The 12156-nt window shown below is 37.6% G+C and overlaps 1 protein-coding gene across 8 annotated transcripts in view; it reads left to right on the top strand.

Annotated features, from left to right (window-relative positions):
- Positions 1 to 12156, top strand: part of CERS3 (ceramide synthase 3) — a 146464-nt gene that overhangs the window by 41509 nt on the left and 92799 nt on the right. For all 8 annotated transcript variants that reach the window (XM_055098249.3, XM_055098254.3, XM_055098251.3 and 5 more), the window contains 2 exons: positions 1432 to 1570; positions 3412 to 3585. In XM_055098249.3, the coding sequence (XP_054954224.2) occupies positions 1539 to 1570; positions 3412 to 3585 (206 nt within the window). In that variant the 5' untranslated portion in view covers positions 1432 to 1538. The remainder of the gene's footprint in view (positions 1 to 1431; positions 1571 to 3411; positions 3586 to 12156) is intronic.

Genomic DNA, 12156 nt, shown 5'->3' with positions numbered 1-12156 from the left:
AAAATAATCTGTACTGCCTTGAGTTGTGTTTTACAGGTGAGCAAGCTATTTTGTATAACAGTGTTTATAATAATATTGGGGGGAAAACCTAACTCAGTGTCATTGCTATGTGTTCCCTGAGTCCTTATCTATTAAATTTGGAGCCAATAAAGTAAGGAACATGCTGAGGCAAACTTCTAGGAAAAAAAATATCTTTGCCCTTGCAGGAGTATCTAGTTTTGATGCAGTTGAGGAACACAGACCTGGCACAAGCTTTGTCCATTACAGAGAGCCTCTGTGGCCTCGACTGGTTTCTCAAGTCTGTAGGAAGTTTGAACTTTTGCTGGAGTTTGACTCAAAGGCTTGTGGATGTTCTTGTTCTGAGATGTTCTGGGCGAGTACTTCAAAATAGATTTCTCTAAATTCCCCTTTTGATCAGTTATGTCAGACAGATGGTTCAGGCAACCAAGCTTGAGTCCTCACTTATTTTACCAAACCAACCATGAAAGTTGATCAATTCTTCCTTCCTAACAGCTCTGTCAACAGCTCTCACTGCACCTTCGTACCCAGATCAAATCTGCAGTCCGTGGTCATCCCTTCACCCCTGTCCTTTCTGTGGCCCTGAAGCCTAATCAAGAGGAAGTATCACTAAGTCTTTGTTGATTATCTTTTTTCCACCATATTTACACAACTTTGCAATGGTATAAATAGGATTCACTCCTCCCTCTCAGGGTAGAAATTCTAATAAAAGAACAGTCCATGGAGCCTGGGCATGGTGCTTATGCCTGTCATCCCAGCACTTTGGGAGGCCGAGGCGGGCGGATCACCTGAGGTTGGGAGTTCAAGACCAGCCTGACCAACATGGAGAAACCCTGTCTCTACTAAAAATATGAAATTAGCTGGCCATGGTGGCATATGTCTGTAATCCCAGCTACTTGGGAGGCTAAGGCAGGAGAATTGCTTGAACCCAGAAGGCGGAGGTTGCAGTGAGCCAAGATCACGCCATTGCACTCCAGCCTCCGCAACAGGAGCGAAACTCCATCTCAAAAAAAAAAAAAAAAGAATAGTCCATGGAAAAGGCAGCCTTTCTCCAGGGGCACAGCCTTGCAGGTGTGGAGGCAACTGGGTTAGCACTTCTCCGAATGGTGGGTAAGAAGTGAGATGAGGTACGGAATTATCTCACCAGGGTTCAATTCTTGGTTTTGGTGTGGATCTTTCTGAAGGACATTGGGGTCCACACTGTGGAATTCTTTCTCATCTGAAGTCAGAAATCTGTCACTTCAGTATTCCCTTCTTGTATCCTACCCTCTGATCTAGTCTTCCCATTACCCTCGGGCCTCACTCCCAACACACATGTCTTTGACCTTCACTCCCTTGAGTTTTCTTTCTTCCCCATCAATCTCACTTCTCTCTGTGGCTCACTTTATCCTCTACCCGATTTGCATCCCACAGATGGCGTTATTCCCTCTGGTCCCCACTGCTCTGGCCAAACCTTCTCTCTGCTGACTGCATCTATTGCTGTGAGCTGATTGTCCTCTAGTTTCTCCATCTCCTGAGGCATGCTTCACACCACTGCCGGAAGAGCTGCCAGGCATGTGCCCGGGTGAAGCAAAGTGGGGAGGGGGCTTGAAATCCAGTCCTCATTCCACTGATCATTTTGGGCTTGGTAGAGCTGTGTCTGCCTAGAGAGAATACCTTCCTCTAATCAGCACAAAGACACCCTATGGGCTCACGGAGGAGCTGGCCACCAAATTGACCTTTCTAAAATAGCTGACCATCTCATTCCTCTTCATAATACCCTTCAGTGGGTCCTATCAGCTAAATGCCAAGCTCCTTAGCATGGAATGCAAGCAAACCCTCTAAGGCCTAGCCTGCTTGTCCCACCAGCATTTTAATGAGGGTGATCATATGATTTATTGTCCAAAGTATTCCTTTCAGAATACTTCTGAAAGGAAGGAAGAGCTGTTACTGATTATGCCAGGGCAATCCACTGCAGTGCCTGGGCACTTATTTGTAACCTACCATTCCACAGCTTGGATTCATTCACTGTGGTAGTACCAACCCGCTGGTAGTTTTCTATGTGCACCTTGTTATTTCCCGATTAAGAGGTTTTGACAGAGTTATTTTGACAACCTGGTTGTGAATCTGAGGACATTTTGATTCCTTTTTCTGATTAAACATTCAAAGATGAAATTCATGCATCCTCAAGTCAAAATCCCAAGTCCAAAATTTTCACAGCCTAAACAATGATATTAAAACATCGAATTTACATTATTCTATGCTCTGGTTACTTGATTGTAGTATGAATACTTTATCTGCTTAGAACTTGTATTCCTTCTTCCCCATTTTCCTGCCTTTCCTGGCTTATGTCCACTTATTGTTCAAGATATCTCAAGGACTTTTTCTTCCAGTTACCTTTCCCTGATATTTCCTGGTTGGGCTCAGTGCCCATCATCTTGTTCCCACAGCAAACTGTATACGTTTTTTAGCATACCTAAAAAAAAAATATGTTGAAGTCATGAGTTCAGGCCTGCCTTGCTTACGAGACTATTATATCCTCAAGGCAGGAAGCCTCTCATATTAATTGTTTTATCCTCAGTGCTCAGCACGGCTCTTCACAAATAATAGAATCTTAATAAATATTCCTTTACATAGACTAATTTGATCTCCTTGTAATATGAAGTGAAACATGCCTGCCCCTTATTTCCTGGGGAATTTTTTAGGGTACTAGTGATGATTTGTACCTACTTGGAGCCTTCAGGACATTGACTTTTGGCATGTTAAAGTTGTAAAGCCTATTGTTATTTTTTTATACCATAGAATCATACACAAAGAAAATATACGTGCATAATATTCACATATGTTTTGCCAAAAGTGTGAACAGTGATGTGTTAAACTTGAGTTTTTTCATAAACAAAATTGTCCTGAGGGTATGGAAGAGTAATTCCTGTTTAATGCAATGAAGGATCATATAATCCATTAAATAATAGTATTCCATTCTTGCCTTATTTTCTTTCTTTTTTTTTTTTTTCTTTTTTTGAGGTGGAGTCTTGCTCTGTCGCCAGGCTGGAGTACAGTGGCGTGATCTTGGCTCACTGCAAACTCTGCCTCCTGGGATCAAGCGATTCTCCTGCCACAGGCTCCCAAGTTGCTGGGACTACAGGTGTGCACCACCACACCTGACCAATTTTTGTATTTTTAGTAGAGATGGGGTTTCACCATGTTGGCCAGGATGGACTTGATCTCTTGACCTCATGATCCGCCCGCCTCGGTCTCCCAAAGTGCTGATATTGCAGGTGTGAGCCACTGCGCTAGGCCTCTTGCCTTATTTTCTAAGCTCTCTGGATCTGGCATTTTGAGCCAAGGTGATCAATGTTATCCTAAAGTTACGTGTTTGTTTTACAAGCCTAATGTCTGTTTCCATTTCTCTAGAATGTTTTGGACGTTTAAAGAATGGTTCTGGTTGGAAAGATTCTGGCTTCCTCCAACAATAAAGTGGTCAGATCTTGAGGATCACGATGGACTCGTCTTTGTAAAACCTTCTCATTTATACGTGACAATTCCATATGCTTTTCTCTTGCTGATTATCAGACGTGTATTTGAAAAGTAAGTAGTACTTGTGTCTTTCCTTCCCATTCCCCCTCTTTGCTCTAACACTAGAATAATACAGTATTAGGCTTAGTGAGATCCTTAAAGAATCTGTTGTTCAGAGGTTGCCACTAATGGGCCACAGATTCTGGGGATGAGTTAATGTAATCAGATGCGCTCCAAATGTTATTTAAAGGCTGAACAACAAAAAATTAGAAACATGGATCCCACTGAGTGCTTTAGTTTTATAACGAAGAAAATCAAGATCAAGAGAGGTTGCAGACCACAGAGCTTATTAGTGTCAATGACAATACGGGAACCCAGTTCATCTACTCTTCCATGGTGTCTGACAATGCATGTGCATTCCCAGAAAGGTTGTGCTAGAAGAGTCTATGACTCAGGAAGCATTAGCATCCTCAAGTGCCTATAAAATAACAAAAATGGCTCATTAAAGTCTAAACCAAATATTGCTATATAGTATAGCTTATTTTAAAGGTTTATTTAAAGGTTTAATAGCTGCCCTTCATTCTAAAGTGCAAGGAAATCAAAGAGAAAAACTATCAGTTTGCTTTCTCAGAAAAAGTAAACTTATTTTTTTCTTGATTTAATTTAAATGGATATTATTTCCAGCCTTTTTATTAAAATTGTACTAGTGTTATGATAACAGTAGATAAATGTTCGTCTATAATCTCTGTAGTTGACTCTATTTCAAAAAGCTGTTATTAGCACATTAATTTATTTGGAGCAAAGAGAATATTCAAATGTCAAGAGTTGGAAAAACTTGAGACAAAATCTGATAGAGATCATTTTGTCCAAGACTAACTGTAATGCAGATCATATGTTTACAAACATTTGCAGGGTCCTTATCTTGAGAGCTAGTTTGACCAACTCTGTTTCATGAACTCTTGAAAAAGTTTTTGTACAAACAACAACTTCACTGGGGCCAACAGTGTGCTATTCCTATTGGGAGGAAAAGAAAGTCCCTGGAAACCACTAAACCCTGGCTGAGAACATTTGAAAATGTACTTCTTTTCTGACAGTTAATTCTACTTTTTACTCACATATTTGGATATGTCAAGAATGCATAAATAAAGTAGAAGAATTACTATCCTGAAATACTAGCTGTTCTTGCATTGTATCCAGTGATCTTTGAATTTGGCATCCAGGTCCATTACTTATTTCCATTGCAGATTTCCTACTTTTTGGTGGACAGCTCCATTTTTCACAGTTTGGCCAGGACTGTGAGCCAGAAACATCTTTAGGTTGCCAAAGCAGCACAGCTGTGGAGGACCAGCTTGTTACGTCCCTGTCTTGGCCTCTCCAACAACAATCAGGAAGGAATCCAACCCTCTCTTAATTCCTAGGACCATTGTTGCTTCTTCTCAAGGGATTAAGTATAGTCTATATTCTCCATTCTATCTCCTTATAACTTCAGCTCCCAATAACTCACTCTCCACTTTTTCCATTGTGACGCTGCAGAAAACTATGTGTTGCTTCACTAATGCCATATCGCTTTTAATGCCATAGAAGGAAGGAAAATTTAGCAGGGAGAGAGGTCATACTTTTTGAAGTATAAGTTTATGTTTTTTTCCAGGGCCTCTATATCATTAGTGGGAGATTGAACCACTTATATCATAAATAAAATATCACTTATACCTTATATTTGAATAGGAGTTTATAGTTTAAGAGCTACCTAAAATCACAAATGGTGTGGTCTCAGTCTGCAGGTGTGGAAATGAGAGGTAAATGACCTGGCCAAGGTCACACAGTTAACATGTAATGGGATGGATCTGGGACTCGAACCCGTGAGCTCAGGTTTAGGGTTGTTGGTTTTTTATTTTCTGACTGTTTCAGTAATTCTTAGACTTTCACAGCGAAAGACTCCTGATGGCAGAAGAGAGTACACAAATGTCTCTTGGGAATACAGAAAGCAAGGTTAAAGAGATAATAGCAAACATAAAAATGTCTGAACTATTTTTAAAATTCATGTAAATATAACCCTATGTTTCAGCATATCCTGATATATTTAACACAAGAAAGCTTCCTTCTTTTGTTCTAGACTGTATTTATGTACATCTTCTCATTCTATGAGGTGACCAAGGGTTGTGATTTGGCTGGTTCATTATTATCCTTTAGTACTAGCCAAGAACTATTTAAGATCAGAAATTAATGTTTCTTCCTAGAAAAGCAAGAAGAGAGAGACAGACAGAAGATGAGAAGCAAAGAAGCAGATAATTTGAAAGTAACTGACATTTACTTTGTATTTAAGATTTTCTTTCCTTGAAAGTTATAGTTTGTGGCTTATGTTTTGTTTTTTGTTTTTGTGTGTGTGTGTGGCTAATGTTTTGATTTTTATTTTGTCCAGACTACTAGTTTCTAAATAGTTTATCTTCTGTGCATTCTTTTATGTGTCTGAAGTGTGATTTAAAAGAAACCTAACCTGCTCAAATATCAACACTCGTGGAATAAACACATTGTCTCAGAGTAAATCATGGTCCCAGAAGAGTCCAAGGCAGGGGTGCAGGTGGTAAAATCAGAAGGACACATTTTTATTATTGTTGTTACTTAATTATACACGAGTAGATTCTCCACCCCAGCAACATAAGGTCATGATGGGGCAGTATGTCCATCGTTCTTTAAAGAAGGGTAGGGTAGCTGGAGTAACCTATCTGTAGCGACTTACATAAATTGAAGAAGTATTGTTACTAACTGTCCCAAATGGCAATAGTCTTAAAATATGCACATTAGACTTTTTCATCTGAGATCTACTTTGCTCCCAATATCTTGTTCACACATAAAAACAAAACAAAACAAAACCTCTGAAAAACTCTGCTCACAGAGCCTCTGAATCCTTAGGAACTGGGAATCAATCTTATGCCAACAGGCTAGTGTATCTATTTAGGAGAAGTATTTAAATGTAACATGCCTAATATCTGCCTAGGGATACATTCCTTTTATTCTATTAAAATATTAAAAATAAAGGGAGATATGGGATGTCTAGGCTTTTGGTTCCCAGGTAACTGATGGGGTGCTAGACAAAGAGGGGGCCGTCTGGGTGTCTGAATGGGTTTGTCTGAAGGCTCAGTTCTGCAATAGTAGCAAACATAAGGGACTCATTCCCTGGTAATTAACCTAACTTTGAACCATTTACATGGGAGCAGATGTTCATTCTTTTTTCTTCCTCTCAGACTTTTTTTTTTTCTATTCCATATCAATAAAATGAAAATTTAGGCAAGCTAGCTGGCAAGCTAATCTCTAAGTTTCTTTCTAGGGCTAAGACTTACAATTTCCCTTATCTCTTCAGTTCAATTTATCAAATATTTATTGTGCTTCTTTCTTCTCTCCTTCTTCAAAATAGATTTTTAATTAAGTGACTATTTATATTCATCTATACTTTATTAGGTGATTGATTTCCTAGATTTATTTGAAAAGGAAGGATAGCACTTAATTAGACAACTACATTTATATCTATACTCTGTTCTGTTAACAATGTTATTTTTTGGCCGGGTGCGGTGGCTCATGCCTATAATTCCAGCACTTTGGGAGGCTGAGGCAGGCAGATCACGAGATCAGGCGATCGAGACCATCCTGGCCAACATAGTGAAACCCCGTCTGTACTAAAAATACAAAAAAATTAGCTGGGTGTGTTGGCACGTGCCTGTAGTCCCAGCTCTTCGTGAGGCTGAGGCAGGAGAATCGCTTGAACCCAGGAGGCAGAAGTTGCAGTGAGCCGAGATCACGCCACTGCACTCCAGCCTGGCGACAGAGTGAGACTCCATCTCAAAAAAAAAAAAAAAGGTTTTTTTTGTGTGTGTGTGTGTGTGTGTGTGTAAGAGATAGGTATCCAGTAAAACAAAAATCATTATGTCTGTCCTTGAAGTTAACAAAGAGGACTGTAGTTCTCTTTCTTGTTTAAATTAATGATTTTAACAGGTATTTATTCCTCATATCAGCAAGGATGCTATGAATGTGTATATTTATCTATGTGTATACTTACCCATATGCTATTTCTCACATGACCCTCTAGAGAAGAATGTTATGCTTCATTTGGCTTTGAGATTAGTTTTGTTTCCTTACTATATAAATCTTTGGTTTAATTCTATTTTGCTTTCCCCTCCTAATTTCTTCATTTCTAGCACTTGAGGAGATAGCACTGAGCGGATATATTGAAAACACTACCCTATGAAACTATTTCCAGTTTGTGTTGTTCTAATAGAGAAAAAAAATGGATGTTTTCTCCACTAAAATTTTCCAGCTACTAGGTTGGATAAATGAACTAATTCAATTATTTATCCAAAACCCTGTCATATATAGATATTTTTCTATCTCTCTCTCTATATATACATACACACACATACACACACACACACACATATATGCTCTCTGTCTCTCTGTGTCTCTCTCTGTCTCTCTCTCTATATATATGTCTATATAAGAGCAATCTTGAGTGATGGATGACTTTTTCATTAATTCCTTTTTTTCCCCATGCACTACTCCCATTCCCCTCTGTCGTGTTCTGTGTGTTTGGTGATACTTTATTTGTATGACCCAGTAAAACATGTGCTTCATGTACAGGTATCACTTGTTGACATAAATGGTATTGCGCTAAGACCTTTTCTTTCTTCTTTTTTAAAATTTAGCACTATGTTTTATGGTCTCTCCACATTGCTCTGTGTACATCTGGGGCATAACTCACTTATTTTTATATGTCTCTGAAATTTAGGGGCCATTTTCAAGAGAACTTAATTCATCTGGAAGTTGGACTGACATACATTTAATCAGATTATCTTAGGAGAGTTTTTATTCAACTTCCATCGATATAAAAATGAATTTAAGAACTAAATGATCATTCATAACTAAAATTTTCAGCATTTAATTCAATACAAGAATTCTTCTTAAGTAAATCCTAGAATTGACTGGCCTGGCAGAAGATAGTACCTTTGTCAGAACTGAAGGAAGAATAGGGAAATCTCATTATTTTAAAAATATCTGCTTTATTGAGGTTTGATTTACATACAATAAAGTTCATCCAAAATTTGATGCATTTTGACAAATGTATACAGTCTTACAAGCATTACCACGATTATGATACAGATTTCTGTCAGCTAAAAAATTCTCTTGTAATGCTTTCAGTTAATACCCTCGCTACCCACTAGCCACCAGCAATCACTAATCTATTTTCTGTCACTATAATTTTGTATTTTCTAATATTTCCTTTAAGTGAAATCATATAGATTATGGTCTTTTGTGTTCGACTTCTTTCATTAAGCTTAATGCTTTTAAGATTTTTTTCATGTTATGTATATCAGTGGTTCCTTTCTATTGCTGAATAGTCTTTCAACATACATATATACTATAACTTATTTATCCTTTAGTTGATGGGAAGAAATTTGTGTTGCATACAGTTTTAGGCTGTTATGAATGAAGTTACTATGAACATTTGAGTACAAGAATTTGTACAGATATATGCTTTTATTTCTCTTGGCAAAGAGCTAAAACATTTGCTCTTCAAGACACTGTTAGTGTATATCCCTACAATGGAATATTGTTCTGCAATGAAGAGGAATGCACTACAAATACATGCCGTGACATGAGTGAGCCTCAGAAACATTCAGCTCTGTGAAAGAAGCCAGACACAAGTGACCACATATTGTATAATTTCATGTATATTAAATATTCAAAAAGGCAAACTATAAAAACAGAAAATAGATGAGTGGTTGCCTGGGGCAGGTGCAAGAAGAAACAGAGATTAATAATAGACATGAATGATGGAAATGTTCTAAGGCTGATTCATAGTAATGGTTGTACAACTTAGTAAATTTACTAAGAAGTCATTTTATACATTAAAAAATTGTATACTTGAAAATATTGAATTATATGATATGCAAAATACCTTACTAGTTATCTTTTTAGGAAACATTACTGTAAATAAAATAACAAGGCAAGCCACAGACTGGGAGAAATTATATGTAAAACATATATCTGATAAAGGACTTAAATTCAGAATATATAAATAACTCAGAACTCAATAATAAAAAGAAATAACTTGGTTTTAAAAATAGGCAAAAGATTTGAGTAAATACTTCATCAAATAAGATATACAAATAGAAAACAAGCACATGGAAAGATGCTCAACATTATTAGTCATTAGGAAAATATAAATTAAAACCACAATGCACTGGATTAGCAAAAATGTCAGAGTAAGAACCTCTGAAAATTCTTTCTTCCATAAAAGCAACCAGAAAACTAGCAAAAATTGTCACAGTCAGTTTTTTTCAGAATTGAGAATCAGCCAAAGGCTTACAGTGATGTAGGAGTTGTTATTTAAGAAAAACAGCAGAATCTTGGAAGGAATAGCAAGCTGTGTGACATTTTTAAATTGCCCTGTTCCCATCTTGCCCTCTCCATCTCTGGATAGCCTTGAAGAACCAATGGCCCACAATTACAGTGGAAACTAGCAACCTGGCTGCCACTGAAAGGAGCAGAACAGAGTAGAAGCTCCTTCAAAGCTCATTATCAGAGGACTGTCATTATCTGACCTGTCTGATGGTTCTCTGGAAGACACTACTCACAGTGCTGTCTTTATCTGACCTGACTCAGAGCTCACCCAGTGAAAAAGCCTTTTCCCTGAGGGTGTTTGTCTAAAACAATTAGAGGCAATTGATTAACTTCGTAACTGTCTAAGACAGTGGATAACAATTAGGGCAAACAATAAAATGAACAAAAAGCTTAAAAGGAAAACCTAGAACATGAGATGTGCATTGAAGGCTTTGAAAAACTCCAACATGTTCTTGGAAATCTAGAAGACCTGTGTAAGGGTTAATGCATGTTCATGGCTATCTGCATGCTCAGGAAAGACCTGGGAAGGCCATAAGCTCTCACCTCTGAATGACCTTTAGGCTCTGTGCAAACATTAAGTGAAGGCTAAGGCAGAGTTGCTTACTGCCTAGCTAAATGTTGAAGGTGTGCCCCAACATATGCACAGAGCTCCTCAGGAAAGACTGAGAGACTTATTGGTTCTAAGCATTTAAGGAAATCTCTGTCTAATCATTAGCTGACCACTAAGCTAACCTAATAAAGCCTTCAGTGCTCACACATCACAAAGAAGACTTTACAGATTAATTCAAAAAAGGTGACTAAGCCTCACGTCTGTAATCCCAGCACTTTGGGAGGCCAAGGCGGGTGGATCATGAGGTCAGGAGATCGAGACCATCCTGGCTAACACAGTGAAACCCCATCTCTACTAAAAATAAAAAAAATTAGCTGGGCGTGGTGGTAAGCACCTGTAGTCCCAGCTACTCAGGAGGCTGAGGCAGGAGAATGGCATGAACCTGGGAGGTGGAGCTTGCAGTGAGCTGAGATCATGCCACTGCACTCCAGCCTGGGTGACAGTGCAAGACTCCATCTCTAAATAAATAAATAAATATATATATATATATATATATATATATATATATATATGTAAGAAAAGAAAAAAGGTGACTAAGCAAACAAATGGACAATGACAAATAGCAAAAACAACAAACTTTGGGGAGGAGAAATAATCTGATTTTTATAGTTGCCACCTTATAGTATTTAACATGTCCAATTTTCAACAAAAACTTATGAGACATGGAAAGAAACAAAAAATTATGCACTATACACAGGAAATATAGCAATTATTGCAAGTATTTCTGAGAAAGCCTAGATAATGGACTTATTAGAGGCTTTAAGTCAACTATTTTAAATATGTTCAAAGAACTGGAGAAAAACATGCTTAAGATCTAAAGGAAAGCATGAAAACAATGTCTCACCAAATCAAGAACATCAATAAAGTAATTGAAACTATAAATTATAACAAAGAACCAAATAGAAGTTCTAGGGTTGAGAACTACAATGACTGAAATCAAAATTTCATGAGAGAGGCTCAATAGCATATTTGAGCAGGCATAAGAAAGAGTCAGCAGTGTGAGGAACAGCAAAATAAAAGAGAATGAAGAAAAATAGTCTTAGAGACTTGAATACCAACATACACATAATGGGAATTCCAGAAGGAGAGAAGAGAATAAATAGGACCCCAAAAATGTGAAGAAATAAATGGCCGAAAATTTCCCTGAATTCTGAATCTGCATATCCAAAAAGCTAAACAAACTCCCAGTATGATACATTTAAAGAGAACTACATCTACATATGTCATAATCAGCTTGTCAAAAGCCAAAAAGAAAGAATCTTGAAGGCAGCAAGAGTGGAGCAACTCATCACATACAAGGAATTCTCATTATGATTAGGAATCGATTTCTCATCAGCATCTATGTAGGCCAAAGGCGGCGGAATGACACATAAAAAGTGCTGAAAGAAAAACACTGTGAACCAAACAAAACTCTCCTTCAAAATGAAAGAGAAATTAAGACATTCTCAAATAAACAAAAACCAAGAGAATTCATTACTAGCAGGCCTAGCATACAAAAAGTTTGAAAGGAAGTCCTTCAGACTGAAATGAGAGTACACAAGATAGTAACTCAAATCCACATGAAGAAATAGCACCAGTAAAAGTAACTACATAAGAAAATAAAATGATAGTATAAGCACATTTTTTGTTTTTAACACTTT

Source organism: Pan paniscus, chromosome 16, assembly GCF_029289425.2.
Source record: "Pan paniscus chromosome 16, NHGRI_mPanPan1-v2.0_pri, whole genome shotgun sequence".
Taxonomy (NCBI): Eukaryota; Metazoa; Chordata; class Mammalia; order Primates; family Hominidae; genus Pan; species Pan paniscus.
The sequence above is the reverse complement of the archived record's forward strand: the minus strand, read 5'-3'. Positions and strand labels throughout refer to the sequence as shown.